Here is a 15,486-nt window from a genome sequence, read left to right as displayed (position 1 = left end):
CGGTAAACGAAAGCTTAATGAATCTGGTGAGATGTAGAATAGTAAAAGACGGCTGGAGTACTGGTGGCGCGGAATCAGGTTGTAACATCAAGAATAACCTTTAGGGCAATAATTTTCAGGGTCAATGACTGGTTAACGCTAACTGCGGGTCTTAAAGGACAATAACAGGTGCAGAAGAAAGGCGAAAGTGACAGACTTGGAGGCATCCGCCACCGCCCTGATTTCTCGTCGTATCCATCCATTAGACAATAGTGAGCGAGTTCCGCGCACGCGCACTGCAGCAGCACCGTTAAAGTCTACTGAAACATACCGTGGCGGCTGATTCGAACGAGTTTTCATCACAATTCGAAAAGGAGGCCGCCGCCGCGCGCATGGAGGCATTGCTGAGCGAAGGTTTGCGGGTAGCACGAGAGCTCCGTGCTAGCGCTTCAATAAAATCCTCAGACTCATTTCGTTCGCACTGTTTTATTCGCGCACTGTCCCCATGAAGAGGACGCAGGAGTCGCTGTGCGACGCCGGTTCTCTTGCAAATGACTCGTCAATAAACAAAGCACACTTTGCCGAACGGCGATGTTCTGTGCACTTTTCACACACGCGCGCACACACACTCATCACAACGGCGTTGAAAAAACAAAAAAATCACGTCGATCGTACAGCAAGCAGTCCCTACCGGAGGGTGCCTGCCGCCATAGTTCGCAGTGTGGTTTTCTTGTCGAACCAGAGCACACATTTACAGTAAGGGTCCTAGCGGGCCGTCGTCACAAATCACCGCCGAGAGATAGGTCTATCCGTTGTCAACAGCTTCTGCTGGCAGACGCTTTCACTTCGGCGGAGACTGACACGTCGTCCGATTGGCAGCACGAGTCTGTTTTTCATTCTTTCGCGTCCAGATAGTGTCACTGTCTGTCCTATCACACAGGTCATCTTTGGCATGGTCACTGGGTCGGGGTGTCGTTTGTTCCGAGCCACATACACACACACACACGCGCGCAACCCTTCAGGTGTAGTGGCGGGAGTCGTTGGGCATCTTCTCGTTGATGCAGAAGTGCAGGCACAGCATCCACAGCGTGTAGAAGATGAAGTCCTCGAACTGGTACGTGTCCAGGAAGAGGCTGCGGTAGCCGCAGAAGAACAGGCCGTACACGCACTCGGTGGCACTGTCGAACAGGTCCACGATGCGCGAGGGCTTGGCGTCATCCGGGTCCTTGTCGGCCTCGCACGACATCTCGCAGCACGACATCACCGAGTCGTCTTCCTCGTCGGCGGCCTCGGTCGAGACCTGCGCGGAAGGAATAAATCAAAAGTTGTTATACACTACACACTCGCTATCGTTCTCCTAGAATGATTGTACACTCCCCCCTCCCCAAAAAATGTTTACTCTTTTTGTGGCGTATCTTGAATTTAAACAACAATCGTCATCTGTCTTCCCTGCGTTTCGTTTCTCGAAAGTTCTGTGCTCGCTACTTTCCTGTCAAGAATGCCACGGCGTCACACTGATATCGCGCATACCATTCGAGACCTGGAGGTATCGGGTTCGCATCATTAAAAAAAAATAAAAAGGAAACGCACGCAAGACAGATGATGATACACCTAGATCGATGAACACACACGAAAGGGTGGAAAGTATGCACCGTATTGTACGCTTTCCCTTTTCCTCTTCACAATCACACACTCTCTATCTCTCTACTCGCATATTGCTATTTTCTTTACGTACATTTTCTCTGCGTACGTGCGTAGTACGTTTAACAGTACATCGACCGTGTCTGCTTAGCCGACGGTTTTTTTGTAACGGTCAATCACTACCTTTGGGCCGAATGCATACCGCAAGGGTAGCGGCGGCATGTGGCGCACTGCACGCAATTAAACTGCGGCTATTGCTCTCGGGATTGGCAAGCAGGCTGGGGCGGTCCTGGCGGTCACGAGTACGCTTCCTCGCACACGTTTCTCACATTGTTCTACCTTCTCCGTCTCTTCGCTCACTTCTCTTGTGCGGAAAAGTGTACAGCGACGGACTGTGATATCACATATAAGCGGGGCTACGTGCAACGGGTGAGCTCATGCCCTTCCCTGCTCGACGCTATAGCAAAGAATGGAGGCAAAAACGTCGCGAAAACCCGGACCGAATTTCACGTATACACCATGCGGGAAGCACATGGCTTTTTCGCTCGATTGTTGCACAGCTTCTTCTTGTAAACACCACAGAGTTTCCAGCAAAAAACACCAGAGGGAAATCTGGCACTGCAGTCGTGGCGGTTAAGCCGTCATGGGAACGGTGGTTAGTACATGGATTTGCCTGAACTTCGTTCATCTGGCTTCAAACCGCTTTGTGACTTGGCAAATTATCCGCTTTCAACAAAATATTGAGTTACGTATGCAACGATTCAGAGTAGTTATGCCAACGCGCAGAGTCACTTTGCCTTATACGTTTAGAAATGTAGGATTGCCCGGAAATTTTGGCCGATCAAGGCAGACAAAGCGCAGTAAATAAAAATGCCGCAAGAACGTCTGAATCCACAAGCACGATGATAAGAACAATCCATGTGCTAACCATCATTACCACTGTATGATGATGACGATTTATTGGCATCCCCATTGAAACGGGGCGGTATATGCACGATCGATGCGCCAGAGCTTTCTCTAGTGAGTTCTGCAGGAAACTAAGCTAAACACCACCGCCGCCGCCGCCAACCGTGCCTCTCGTTTAAAAGCTGCCCCTGGATTACGTAAATGCATACTCTACCGTGGACGAGCTGGGTTCGTCCGTGCGTTTCTGGTAAAAACGTTCAATGACGAGCTCAGCTCGTCGACGATACTTTCCGTTCATTTACAGTTTTCATTTCGTTGTCGGCAAGTGAACTTGATTTTTTTTTTGGAAATTCTGATTTTGAAATTACTCCGGTGAAATATTTTAAACAAACGCATAAGAATAGTCACCACAGCGCTTTTTTTTGTAATCAATGTCACAGTAATGACTTTAGAGACCCTTGGTGAGATTTCAGGATAACAGCGTGGCACGGAAGGTGTTTAGTCGTTTTACCGCCCCGAAGGTATACGGCTACAACGTACTCCGCGCCAATTTATCCGGATCACGTTTAACCACCTCGAGTTTATTATAATTCGACTTTATTTTCCATTTTCGTTTGGGGACGGTCGAAGAAAAAAAAAAAAAAGCCGGAATGATATATACATCGCAGCAGTTTTGCGATGTACTTGTCGCCCTACTTTTTAAATTCGGCACGGCACGACAGCGAATCAAATTTGCGACATCCGCATTCAGCGGCTGAGCCGTCGCACGGTTGTCAAGTCGCGGCGGCGGGCCATCACGTTCATCAACGATTCGGCAAACGCACTGCTTTCGCCGAAGCGACGTCCTCGTTCGCAGAAGCGTCGAGCCGCGTTTGAGCAATCTCCGCCGGCGAGGGCAGCGTAAGTTCTTGCGAGAGAGCTCGCCGCTCTCACGTTCAGTGCAACCAAAAACCCGACAGTCACTTTTCGAAACGCGGCTTGCTTCAGTGGCCGCATGATCCGTGTCTCGAACGGTTTCGGCAATGTGTGGAAGTCCCAGAAACGTTTATTAGGTAGCAAATTTCAATAAATGTGGCACAGACTGTCAAAAAAAAAAAAAAATGCAGACGAAAGACGAAACGCTCAGCCATGGTGCTGCTGCTGCACTTTGCATCGTGCTGCAGTGGTGGTCCGTTTACACAATCTCCGAGCGCCTTGGAACTAAGGAGGTGATTTATTCGCAATGTTATGCGCACTCTTTCGAGCCGATCATTAGCGTAACAAGCTTCGATTACCTACATGGAGCCAACGCACCATTATTTATCCTCTTATGGCTGCCGAACGTCGGTGATGAATACAACACGCAAGGCTATTAAAAAAAAAGAACAATCTAATTAGCAAACAATTATGTCCATGCATTCTCTTCTCCATTGGCCAGCCGCATACGCTATAGTACATCCGAGATCCGCATTATGGGGCATTGCTCTAACAAACAATTCTAGCGTAAGGACTTCACCTTTTTCTCGTGCCTTTTTTTTTTTTTTTTTTTTTTTTTTACCTTTAGCTCGCCAAAGCACGTCGTATTGCGCGCAGCGGTCACAAGACTCCAGCGCTGACGCGTATAAACAAACCATGCGTCTACGGCTGCACAAACGTCGCAGGATTTCCCCAAGCATAATTCTCATGCGCACCAAGATTACGATGGAACAACCAAGCCCAACTGCGGATGAATGTGTTTAGAACCGTTGGCAACTCGTTTGGGTACGACAAACTTCAGCTACTTATTGTGTTTCCTTCTCGAGGAAACAAGCCGATTTCCTCTATCGCACTTTGTCGCAAAGAGGGAAGAGTGTTTTTATTGACGAAATCTCCTCAGATATGCAGATTTACTGCCGGCCGCGGTACCTTACAGTAGCTATGGCATTGCCATAGCTGCTGGGCTCGAGGTCACGAGTTCGAACCCTTCCGCGTTACAGTGGAGGGCGAAATGCAAACACGCTCGTGAACTTAGGTTTAGGTGAACGTTAAAGAAACCCAGGTGATCAAATTTTTATCCGGGAGGCCTCGTAAATTAAATTTATACGGCGTGCCTCATAAACCGTATCGTGGTTCTGGCTCGTAAAACTCCGGAATTAAATCTGTTTACGCAGATTTCCGCACGATCGCAACCGGGGGAAGTATTCGATCACTTTCCGCGATGCCATCGCCTCGGCCAACAGGCGCACGCCGATTGGCTGGTCGAGCAAAATCGGATGACCTGATTGGCTGGTTGAGCACTACGTCGCGCGAACTCACGGCATATAGCAATAGAGAGCTACAACAGCGTTGTATGTAAGCTCTCTATATAGCAAGCGCATCGCGCGCCCTCACGGATGCTGCTCTGCGCGGCCGGCGACTTGTCAGCAATGAGTCATCGCGGCAGCAGAGCCGGTTTTAGCGCCGGCGCGTTTTCGCAGCGCGAACTGCCCTTCTTCTAAAGAAATCTAAAAGAGCATTTACTAGGGCACCGTCACTATTATGAGTGGCAGCTGTCGGTCGATGATAATTGGCACAGACTGCGTAACCATCAACCCTCTAATTCCCCCCGCTTGCTTATTTGTTTCATTTTTCGGCGACAAGTTTTGATTACGAAGAAAGCTAAATTCTTGTGACGCATTGCCCGAGTCACATTTCCCTATGCACCCGGCCGTGTGATTAATTCATTTCTCTCATTTTTTTTGGTACACGAACAGCGCCACCGGCATCTACATCATATATATCATTTGACAGCTCCGAGTCGATAACTGCGCTAAGCAACTCTACTGCAGTACCCTTCGCACGACCTACCAAGCTCAGACGAACGACCGATCATATATAGAAGCTGAATTACTATACTGACCTGGCCAATAGCAATGAGCGGCTTTCTTTTTTTTTTTTTTTTTTTCTACCCCTTCGCTTTCAAAAACTTAAGCCCGGCGCGTCTAATGTTGCGACGCACAAAGGCACCATCGATTCTTCACCATGCTGGAACGGTGCCCGATCGATATCGGAGTGTAAAAATGTACGCACACCGGCTACGATAAAACCTCTCACATTGCGGTCGCGACTCGGAGTCGCTGCGAAGAGCTTCTCTTTAGATGCCTTTAGTTTTTCTACAGCGCGAGAGAAGTTTTGGTGCAATAACAGCAGTGTTCACTTTCTTTGCTAAACCTGTCATCATTTTCGCCGATCGCATCACAGCGCTGTTATCCACGCAAGACATGTCCTCGCAAAGACGGTCATTCGATCGTAACACGTTGCGCAGTGGAACCTTCTCTCAGCGGGTCAATAGGCGTTGCGTCAGTTTACTCGCAGCAGACTACGGCGCGTTTGTTGCAGGCTGAAATGACGGCATCGAAAAAAAAAAAAAAAAAGGCGTCATAAAACAAAGCCTCTGAGACAAAACAGAGACAATCACTAGTGATTTCCTGTATTGCAAATTTATCCACGCTGTTTTTACGCATCTCTAGAGTGTATGTTCATGGTAACCCAGCAATGTGTTGCGTGCTCAGCTGTTGTATTTTTATTTATTGATTTACTTTTTGTTGACGCCTTAGTTGGCTTCTCGCAGAGGTACTCCCCGGGGATGCCGCGATAAAACCGATTTTCTTCTCTGCCTACGAATGTCAATTGAAATCGAAGACTGTAGACCAAACTCGGCATTCCGAATTTTCTTGTTCGCTCCTCAACTTCAGTTTGAGTAATCGAATCACGAATAAATTCGGCTTTTTTTCAGACAGCGCGTTGCGGATGACGCAACGCGCTGTGCACGCTCGCGTTAGTCATAACGCGAGTGCCTCGTCCCGCTAAATGTCAAGCGCCGCGTCGCCCCATTGTTCGAGCGTCTCAAGAAGGAGGCCGGCCGCAATTACCTACTCTCTTCATCCCTGCCTTCCCGCACGCTTTGTCGCGCGACGCCTCATACCACCGACGTCCCCAGCTACCCCAGCGAAGGACCGAACGAGTTGCCGGCGGCACAGCTTTTCTTTTTGAGGGGCCGCTCGCTCAGCAACTTTCGGAGCTTCCCAACCCTATCGTGCGGGCTGCGCCCTTTACACTACTACCGGCGTCTACTCGTCGAGATCGGAGTAGCATCGCGGCGTCCGACTAGCTAGATTCGCCTACAAAGGGTTGAACCCGAACAGCAAACACGGAGACCGGTTCCTTGCCGAGCAAGTAAAGCAAAGCCAAGTGTCTCGCCACAAACGCGAGCCTACGCATATACACAAGAGTCGACGGTTGCCGAAAAAAAAAAGAGGAAAAAAAGAATAACGAGGAGGCTTGCCGAGAGCCTGGTGGCACCATACACACGGGCGTCACCGCGCGTTGCAACCAACCCAGCCAGCAAGCCGCACGACGACAACGACTCTTTGTTTTGTAACGAAAGTGTCTCGCCGACGCGCACGTAGCTGATCCGCAACGCAGATGTCGTCCGGCGCGCTCCCATCGGTTTAGCGAAATAAGCCGGCGACTCGTTGTCGCGACGACCTTCCTTTCGAAAGCTACGGTCGACATCGCACGAGCAAAAGTAACCCATGACAGACTACTCTCCGTAGCCGACGCACCACAGCGTACTACGCTTTGGGGCTAGCGACTGCAGCGAAACCGTCTACCTGCGCCGGTAGTGCAGCCGTCTCGACCGAGTAGTCTTTTCGATACGAAAGGTCCAACAACGTATGCGGACTCACCGTGTCCTGCTGTTTCTTCTCTTCGCACGATGATTCCGGTGCTTCGCACGAGCTGAACACGGCCGCTTCGGGTGCCATGACTACGGAGGGCGGCTTTGCCCGAACGGCGACGGCAAAGCGAGCACTGCGAACGAGTCCGCTTCCAGGGCGTCTTGCGACGAGTGGTGCGTTCGGCACGGACGTTGACTGCGGAGTGGCTGTGGCGACGGGGCGAGCGCTCTATCGCGGCGAGCCAGTTCGCTTTCTCTCTTACGTAACCGCCTGTGACAGCGTCGGCTGGGCGTCTGACGAGCTTTGCCGAGGCCACCACTACTCGCTTCGTCTAGCGGGCTGGCGAAGGAGAGGGAGTTCGCCTCTCCCCTCCTCTCGACGCGGTTTTCTCCTCTCTTCCTAATTTTGCTTATCTTTTGCGTTTTCCTCCGTTCGGGCCGGTTTCCTCTCCCCTTTTTCTTTCTTTTGCGCGGGCGGCGCGTGCCCGTGTCTGGTGCCACTTCTACTCGTCGCGTTCTCGAGAAGACCGGACGACGACGTTCTGTGGTTTCACGTCTTCGCTAGTGTGCGTTTCCAATTATGCACGCAGCTGTGACGGAAGTTTCCCCCGCATGTGGTCAAAGTTCACGGTCATGATGGTGCCTCGACGACGGGCAAAAAAAAAAAAAAAAAAAAAAAAAAAAAATGGTGCCCATAGCGACAGACACCGCGACGAAAGGGGTGTAATTTCCAGTTTGCTTAATTCCCGGGTGTGTATATTACCGACCTCCACAATCAAAGCACTGTACGTGCCGTCGTACATTGCTGCCTAGGGTGATTGCATTCCTTTGTTCTGGTGCAGTTATTGGACGATTCGGCGTTCTATCACGGTAATCGAAAGTTTGAAGTTAAAAGGTATTTGGCCTCTCGCTAATTCCTTCATCGATGTTTTAAATCGAAACTGCTCGTTGAGGTTTCCAAAGTGCACCTATGTACAAATTACAAACATGGCGGAGTTTAATAACGGAGGAGATCTTTATGCATACTTCACTTACGCGTCTTCACTAGCGAGTAAAGTTGTAGTCACTGAAGAGATTGTCGATGCCGAATAAACATTTGTTCTTCACTCTGAATCGTAACTGTCATAACCGGGAAAAATGCACTCTTTCGGTTCAGGTTGGTCACCGTCTCTGGAGCAATACATACGCACAATTCCTGCATTTGTGACTCAACCGTGCTATACCTCCTGTGGTTATTACACGTGAGATCGCTGTCCCTTCAGAAGTGCATTTTTCGACGTGTCACTTCGGGACTCGGGAGACTGGTATTTGCTAGTGTTACAGTTGTGAGCGTTTGAAATTCCTGACCGTCAAATAGTCCTCCGGTGTAAACAGAAAAAGGCGTAATACATATGGCGTGTTGCTTTGGCTTAATTATACAGCGTGGCCCAACTATCATGCTCCAATATTGAAAAATACACAGATGCTGCGTAGCTCGACAGAACCAAGGTAATGTTGTTTCGCGTAGCTTGGAGATATATTATTTTTTGCATTCCGCCTAATTAGATTTAATTAATTATTCAACTTCTCGTTTATTAGAATCAGATGAAAAGTGTCAATGAGAATATTGTAGAGAAACATGAAAAACTCCCGAGACAGCTTTCTGTTGCTCAATACGTGCTACATAAACGTGTTTTTCCGAGCGTGAAAGAAGCCCGCGAATACACGCCGCTCGAGGTACTTTGCGTGTATTCGCGGGCACCTTTCATGCTTGGAAAAACACTTTTATGTAGCACGTGTTGAGCAACAGAAAGCTGTATCGGGAGTTTCTCATGCTGCCCTACCATTTTCTCATTGCCACTTTTCACCTAATTATATTATTTGCAAAGTTGATCAATTATTTACATGAAAAATGTAATTAGGCGGAATGCAAAAAAATAATCTGAGTATCTCCAAGTGACAGCAAACAACATTACCTTGGTTCTGTCCAGCTACGTTGAATTTGCATATTTTAAAAGTTTGGCCAAAGTGAACTGAAACACTCTGTATATATATGCCGTGTGTCCCAGCTAACGCTAGCCACGCCGCTTAACGAAAAAAAAAAAATATTGTTTAGCGAACACGGTGCAAGACACCATTTTAGGACCTATGGTGTTCGGTTGCCAGGGCGCTGATGACCGAACACCTCAGGTCTTAAAATCGTGTCTTGCACCATGTTTTTTTTACCGATCTTTTTTTCGCTTATTAACTACACTAACTTTAGCTTGGACACACGGTATATAAGATTGAAAACTTGATGCGCTTCTTAAATACAACTGTTTATTGCGTCGACGTTTCGGCCGTAGACCGACCTCTCTCAAGAGTCTCGAGAAAGGTAGGTAGGAGAGCACATGCAGGAGTGGCGGTTCTCAAAGGAGACATGCGCCCCGTCAAGCACGGCTACGGATAGAGGGGTGGGGGGGGGGGGGGGGGGGCAGGAGGAGGGACCGTTGGGGAGCCAATTTGGGGGCAGCGGAACCGTGGTTTACGGAGAGCGCGGTAGCGGGTGGAGGCGGGACTTCCGCCATTAGGTTCGCGGAAGCAGTGTGCCGGTGCTTCTGAAGTCGACCCATGGCCACTTGACCGCACCCCTGCCGAAGCATTCCACGAACGGACCAGATGCCCCAACGGGCGTGGGAGTGTTTTCCTTTGTTCGGAGTCGCCAAACGGTCAGACAAGAGGTTGCCTGCACAGCGAGGATTTACAGCAGTGACCTTGAGTGAGAGAAAAGGCAAAAAAAAAAAAAGTGGGTGGAGCCCCTTGTCCAGAGTCCCTCTGGCTTGAGCAGCTCGCTGGGCTTGGTCCAGGAGAGCCAGCTGGCTGCCCTGTTCCTCGTCCGCAAGCCGGCATTCCCACTGCCCCAAAAAGTCTTGTTTTGTAAATTTTTGTGTGTTCGCTCATGGAGGTCTTCTGGCGCATGTGTGACAGTGATGTGTATTACAATGTAGGCTTTTCACCACACCCCGGACATTTGTTTGCGTACGCTTCGCCATGTATTTGTGTTAGCTGGTGTAGCAATGACCTCGAGACATTGGAACTCCCGACAGTGTCACCCCTGGAGCACGGTTGTGTTCACCCTGATCGGCCCGCCACGGTGCGATTGGACAAACGATGGGGCGAGATGCAGGGTTGCCAGATCCAAAAAGTGAAAAGTAGCCAGGAAATCGCAAAAAGTAGCCAAAAAAGTCGCCAGGCTGCCGTCATGGCCAATCGCTTAAGAAAAAGAACATTGCGGTAGCTGATTATGAACTGCTCCTTTTGGAGCTGTTATGTTTAGTGGCCTTCCACTTACTTAAAACGTGATTTTGGGTATCAAATTAGAACTGCCAGTTCCGTATTCGTATTCAGGAATTGTTATCCCTGTATAAATGACTAAGTAAACGCAAGTAGTTGTCACTGAGCTCTAGTACCAGCGAATATGTTGTGTTCAAAGTTCTCGTTCTTTAATCATTCGTCAATTTATATCTGTACAATATCTAAACTTTGCAAGCGAATATCATATACTAGTCAGCATTTCTTATCACTTACGATAAGTGATTTTCTAGTAGTTTTTATAGCCATATATGGATGTGTTCTCAGGTGCCTTTACTCAAATCCATCATGGAACCGTAATAAAATTTATGTTACCACCTTATAATTTTCTGACCAATCAATCTTCCATGAAATGAGACATCAGGTTGAATAAATTTGGTCGGTTGCAAGGTGGAAGTTGTGTCGTCCCTTCCAAATACACATGATGAGGGTGGTCTTTGCCACATCGTGTGTGTCATAAGAGACGTAGTGCAGCGAATCATACCATTGATTTGTAATATTTTGTCTGGTTTGTTTGTAGTTCCTATAAAATAATGTTGATTTTAAAAGTAGCCAGAAACTAGCCAAGTAGCCAACCCGAAAATTTTCCCGCCGCAAGCCTTAAAATGTAGCCAATTTGGGGCAAAGTAGCCAAACCAGGCAACCCTGGATGTCGGGAGCTTTTTGCGGGGCCGTTGGAAGGAGATTCGTCGAAGAAGACCAAAATTGTGAGATCATTGGAACTTTCTCACTCGTAGCATTTAGATGTCTTTCTAAATAGTTTTCATTCCATTGCTTGTATGCTCCATCTTAATAAACAGTTAAGTCCTTGTAATCAGCGTCATAGTGTCACTGGATAACAGAGGGGTTGCTGTGACAGCAATCTACAGAGTGCACCACGGCACGCCAAGAACAACCTGGGGAGACAGTCTAGGTGGCGGAGACACGAGTGGTCAAGGTAGGGCACTTATCTGTTGACTCTCGGTCCACCATGTCGGGCTAGCGCCTGAGTGATTTTGTCTAGTTATAAAGGAAATTTATGGAGAACGACATGGCTGCCGCAGAGATCTGCCAGGAAAAGGTAAAAGTACCGATTGGACTTGCTTTCAGTATTGTATAAAGATAATTTCCAATAGAATCAGGGCAACACTTGACTTCAGCCAACCAGGAAGGCTGGCTTCAGGAAGGGGTATTCTACGATGGATCATATCCATGTCATAAATGAGGTAATCGAGAAATCTGCGGAGTACAATCAACCTCTCTACATGGCTTTCATAGATTATGAAAAGGCATTTGATTCAGTAGAGATACCAGCAGTCATAGAGGCATTGCGTAATCAAGGAGTACAGCAGGCATACGTGAATATCTTAGCAAATATCTACAAGGATTCCACCGCTACCTTGGTTCTCCACAAGAAAAGTAGAAAGTTACCTATCAAGAAAGGGGTCAGGCAAGGAGACACAATCTCTCCAATGCTATTCACTGCATGCTTAGAAGAAGTATTTAAGCTCTTAGACTGGGAAGGCTTAGGAGTGAGGATCAACGGCGAATATCTCAGCAACCTTCGGTTTGCAGATGACGTTGTCCTGTTCAGCAACAATGGAGACAAATTACAGCAAATGATTGAGGACCTTAATCGACCAAGTGTAAGAATTGGATTGAAGATGAATATGCAGAAGACAAAGATAATGCTCAATAGCCTGGCAAGGGAACAAGAATTCAGGATCGCCAGTCAGCCTCTAGAATCTGTAAAGGAGTAGGTTTATCTAGGTCAATTACTCACAGGGGACCCTGATCATGAGAAATTTACAGAAGAATAAAATTGGGTTGGAGTGCATACGGCAGGCATCGCCAAATCCTGACTGGGAGCTTACCACTGTCGTTGAAAAGAAAAGTGTACAATCATTGCATTCTACCGGTGCTAACATATGGGGCAGAAACTTGGAGGTTAACAAATAAGCTCGAGAACAAGTTAAGGACCGCACAAAGAGCGATGGAACGAAAAATCTTAGGACTAACGTTAAGAGACAGGAAGAGAGCGGTGTGGATCAGAGAGCAAACGGGGATAGCCGATATTCTAGTTGACATTAAGCGGAAGAAATGGAGCTGGGCAGGCCATGTACTGCGTAGGATAGATAACTGGTGGACCATTAGGGTCACAGAATGGATACCAAGAGAAGGGAAGCGCAGTCGAGGTCGGCAGAAAACCAGATGGCATGATGAAGTTAGGAAATTTGCAGGCGCAAGTTGGAATACGCTAGCGCAAGACAGGGGTAATTGGAGATCGCAAGGAGAGGACCTTCGTCCTGCAGTGGACATAAAATATAGGCTGATGATGACGATGATGATGATGATGATGATGATAATGACCGATTGGACAGCGTGGGCAGTTGCCCACAGAAGAAGACTCAGGTCTGAGACTGAGAAGCTCACGCTCACGCTAGAGATGAAAAAAGAAAAAGAAAAAATCCAACTCGCTCAAACGCAGCTTCAGCCTCTGGGGGATGCACAGTGCGGGCAACGACAGTTGTAGTTATTTTCCTTTCCCTTTATCCTCTGCTAGCTTCAATACTAGTTATGGAGGGAAGGTGTTTGAGCTCCGAAGTCTACGCCGCTCGATGACTCGATTGCAAGGTGGCAGCGTGAAGGAAGAGCTGTTGTCCGGTAAAGGGAGGCTTTACTCTAACAGCCCAGGTGTCAGTCCGGGTCCAAGCCGGAACCTCCGCTCGCTCTCGCACAGCCCAAACACCACTCTTTAAACCCTCAGTTGCATAAAGAGTCACAAACCAGCCAATCACACATCGGGGTTCACACCATTGCAACTAATAGCACCAAAACTTTCGTGACGGACAAGACATTGGTCAAAACATTGACACAATCTACAACACTTAAGGCGATAGGTTGTCGAAAGACACGTGTCCTTTCACTCTTCCCTATGTTAGACCCCGAGTATTGGCCTTGATGTCCTCCGCCGCAGGCCAGGCTCGAGCTCGCACTTGCAGCCATAAATATCTCGGGTGGTTCCCCTTTGTCTACGCACCAGCCCGCGGGCTAAACATCTGCTACAAGAAGCAGCCACGCCAGCTGTGAGAACGTTCCCACGAAGCCAAGGTATTGACGATATGTGTGCCTGACTATATAGAATAGCCTGACAGTGGGCTGCGCAGCTAGCTGTGGGCCGGGTCGCTTGAACGCCCCAAACACCGTAATTGTGTCCCGATGGCGAACGATCGCACACCAAAGCACCCATCGGTCGCAGCCGGCTAAGTGGTCGTAAAAGTATTTCCGCTTTCGCAAGGCAGTTTCAAAAAGCGCGCGCGGATGCCAAACAGTGACACTGAAACCGGGTGCCCGTTTGTCGCGTCGCCCAATTTTCCTGACTACGCTTCCTCGAACGCCGGCGAGGCCCATAAACAAACCGCAGTAGCAGAATGTCAACGTGACATCTGGGATGCCCGGGGCGTCTACTGGCAGCGGTGGCTTCAAGCACACCCTCTCCTCTTCTCTTCACAGCCGTCTCCCCGAAGGCTTCACATTCAGCTCCAGCCTCTTCCCTTTTGTTCCGAGCGGGGGTGCGCATTTGGCGGCTCTTCTGCGGCACAAACACTAATTTTTTCCATGCGTGGGTCTCCCTCGCGTCCTCTCCTCGCGGGGCCGACCCGCGTCCTTCGTTTGCGATAAATGGACGATACAGCAGCGTGTGAAATCGTCCTGCGCTTTGCAGTATACTCGCATAAACTGGGCCACACAGCAACACCAAATCCGTATACCGCGTACTGACTGTTATCGAGTACCAAACATGGGGGAACATGCGAAATAACTGAGAGCAGTTCATGCTCCAATGTCAGAGGCGGATCGCGCAGTGCCCGCATGGTTTAAAAGTGTGGACGCCCTCTTTGAAACATTGCAAATCCATGAGTAAATTCGTGGAGTTATCTTCCCCACATTCCTGAATGAGGAGGTGAGAGTATTTCTAGCGAGCGAGTCGGACGGTAGCGTGTTGCAATACCCTCAACTGAAAGACGAAACTCTAAAGGAACATAAAATGACTCCTAAAATAAGCATCGGCGTTTATTCCCGTCTGTGAAGAAATAACATGACGATTTGTGGCATCAGACGGCGATCAGGTTAGAGACATTGTTCTCGTGTATACCTAAATACTAGGGGTGTCACTGCCTTGAAGGACATAAAATATCTGGTTATCGCCGACAGGTTTAGACAGATATTATCACAAGAAGCAAGCACATATGCAAAATGAAGCAAAGGGCTAGCTTGTCGCTAGTGAAATTGCTGAGCTAGCTGAGACATACGAGGAAATCAGACGTGTGGGCGTAGCCCGAGAGCATTCGGATGTGCCACTCCACGAAGGAGATAGACAAGCGGATGGGACGAGTGGACAAGCAGGGAATGCAAGCAAGAAAAAAATTATTCGAATCCCACGCACTGTGGGAATCGATGTAAGCGAAGCTTTCTGCATGTGCTGTTTGCTTTGATTGACAATAATTAGCGGTGACGTTGACGGTGAATGTTTTATTTATTCAACGTTTATTGCAACACGAGAGCGGTGAGTTGATATTAAACGTTACCTTGCGCACACCACTGCTGTTTGTCTGCGTAGTACACAGAACACACGGGGATACGTGTTTGCTTGAAGCGTTGTTGTGCGCCACACTTCATAACTTCTGAGAGGGTTGAGCATATTCATTGCATCACATGGCGCATCGCATCGGGGCACAGATAATAAATTTTACCATATCAATGGGGCTGTACGGGCCAAAGCCACATTCGGATGATGAGGCACGTCGTAGTGGTGGACTCCGGAATTATTTTGGCAGCGGGGCGTTCGTTAACGAGTCCATAAATCTCGTGTTATCATTAACGCGTCCCTAATTGCACGAGCGTTTTTTTTGTATATCGCCCCCGTCGAAATGCGGCTGCCGCGGTCGGGATCAAACCCGCGACGTCGAGCATTGCCA

General features: G+C 48.6%; 1 protein-coding gene across 1 annotated transcript; it reads right to left on the bottom strand.

Annotated features, from left to right (window-relative positions):
* Window positions 1-449: 449 nt before the first annotated feature.
* Window positions 450-7,522, bottom strand: LOC119466469 (uncharacterized). Its single transcript, XM_037726982.2, has 2 exons — window positions 7,212-7,522; window positions 450-1,279 (listed from the first exon to the last, which is right to left on the bottom strand). The coding sequence occupies exons 1-2, from the start codon at window positions 7,287-7,289 to the stop codon at window positions 998-1,000; spliced, it is 360 nt and encodes a 119-aa protein (XP_037582910.1). The 5' UTR covers window positions 7,290-7,522; the 3' UTR covers window positions 450-997.
* Window positions 7,523-15,486: the final 7,964 nt, after the last annotated feature.

This window comes from Dermacentor silvarum, chromosome 10 (assembly GCF_013339745.2).
Source record: "Dermacentor silvarum isolate Dsil-2018 chromosome 10, BIME_Dsil_1.4, whole genome shotgun sequence".
Classification (NCBI taxonomy): Eukaryota; Metazoa; Arthropoda; class Arachnida; order Ixodida; family Ixodidae; genus Dermacentor; species Dermacentor silvarum.
This window is presented reverse-complemented; position numbering and strand designations above follow the sequence as displayed.

Coding starts and splice junctions, on each gene's coding strand:
- LOC119466469 (XM_037726982.2), bottom strand. CDS start 7,289: ATGGCACCCGAAGCGGCCGTGTTCAGCTCGTGCGAAGCACCGGAATCA. Junction 1,280..7,211: donor AGAAGAAACAGCAGGACACG/GTGAGTCCGCAT, acceptor CCTTCCGCGCAG/GTCTCGACCGAGGCCGCCGA.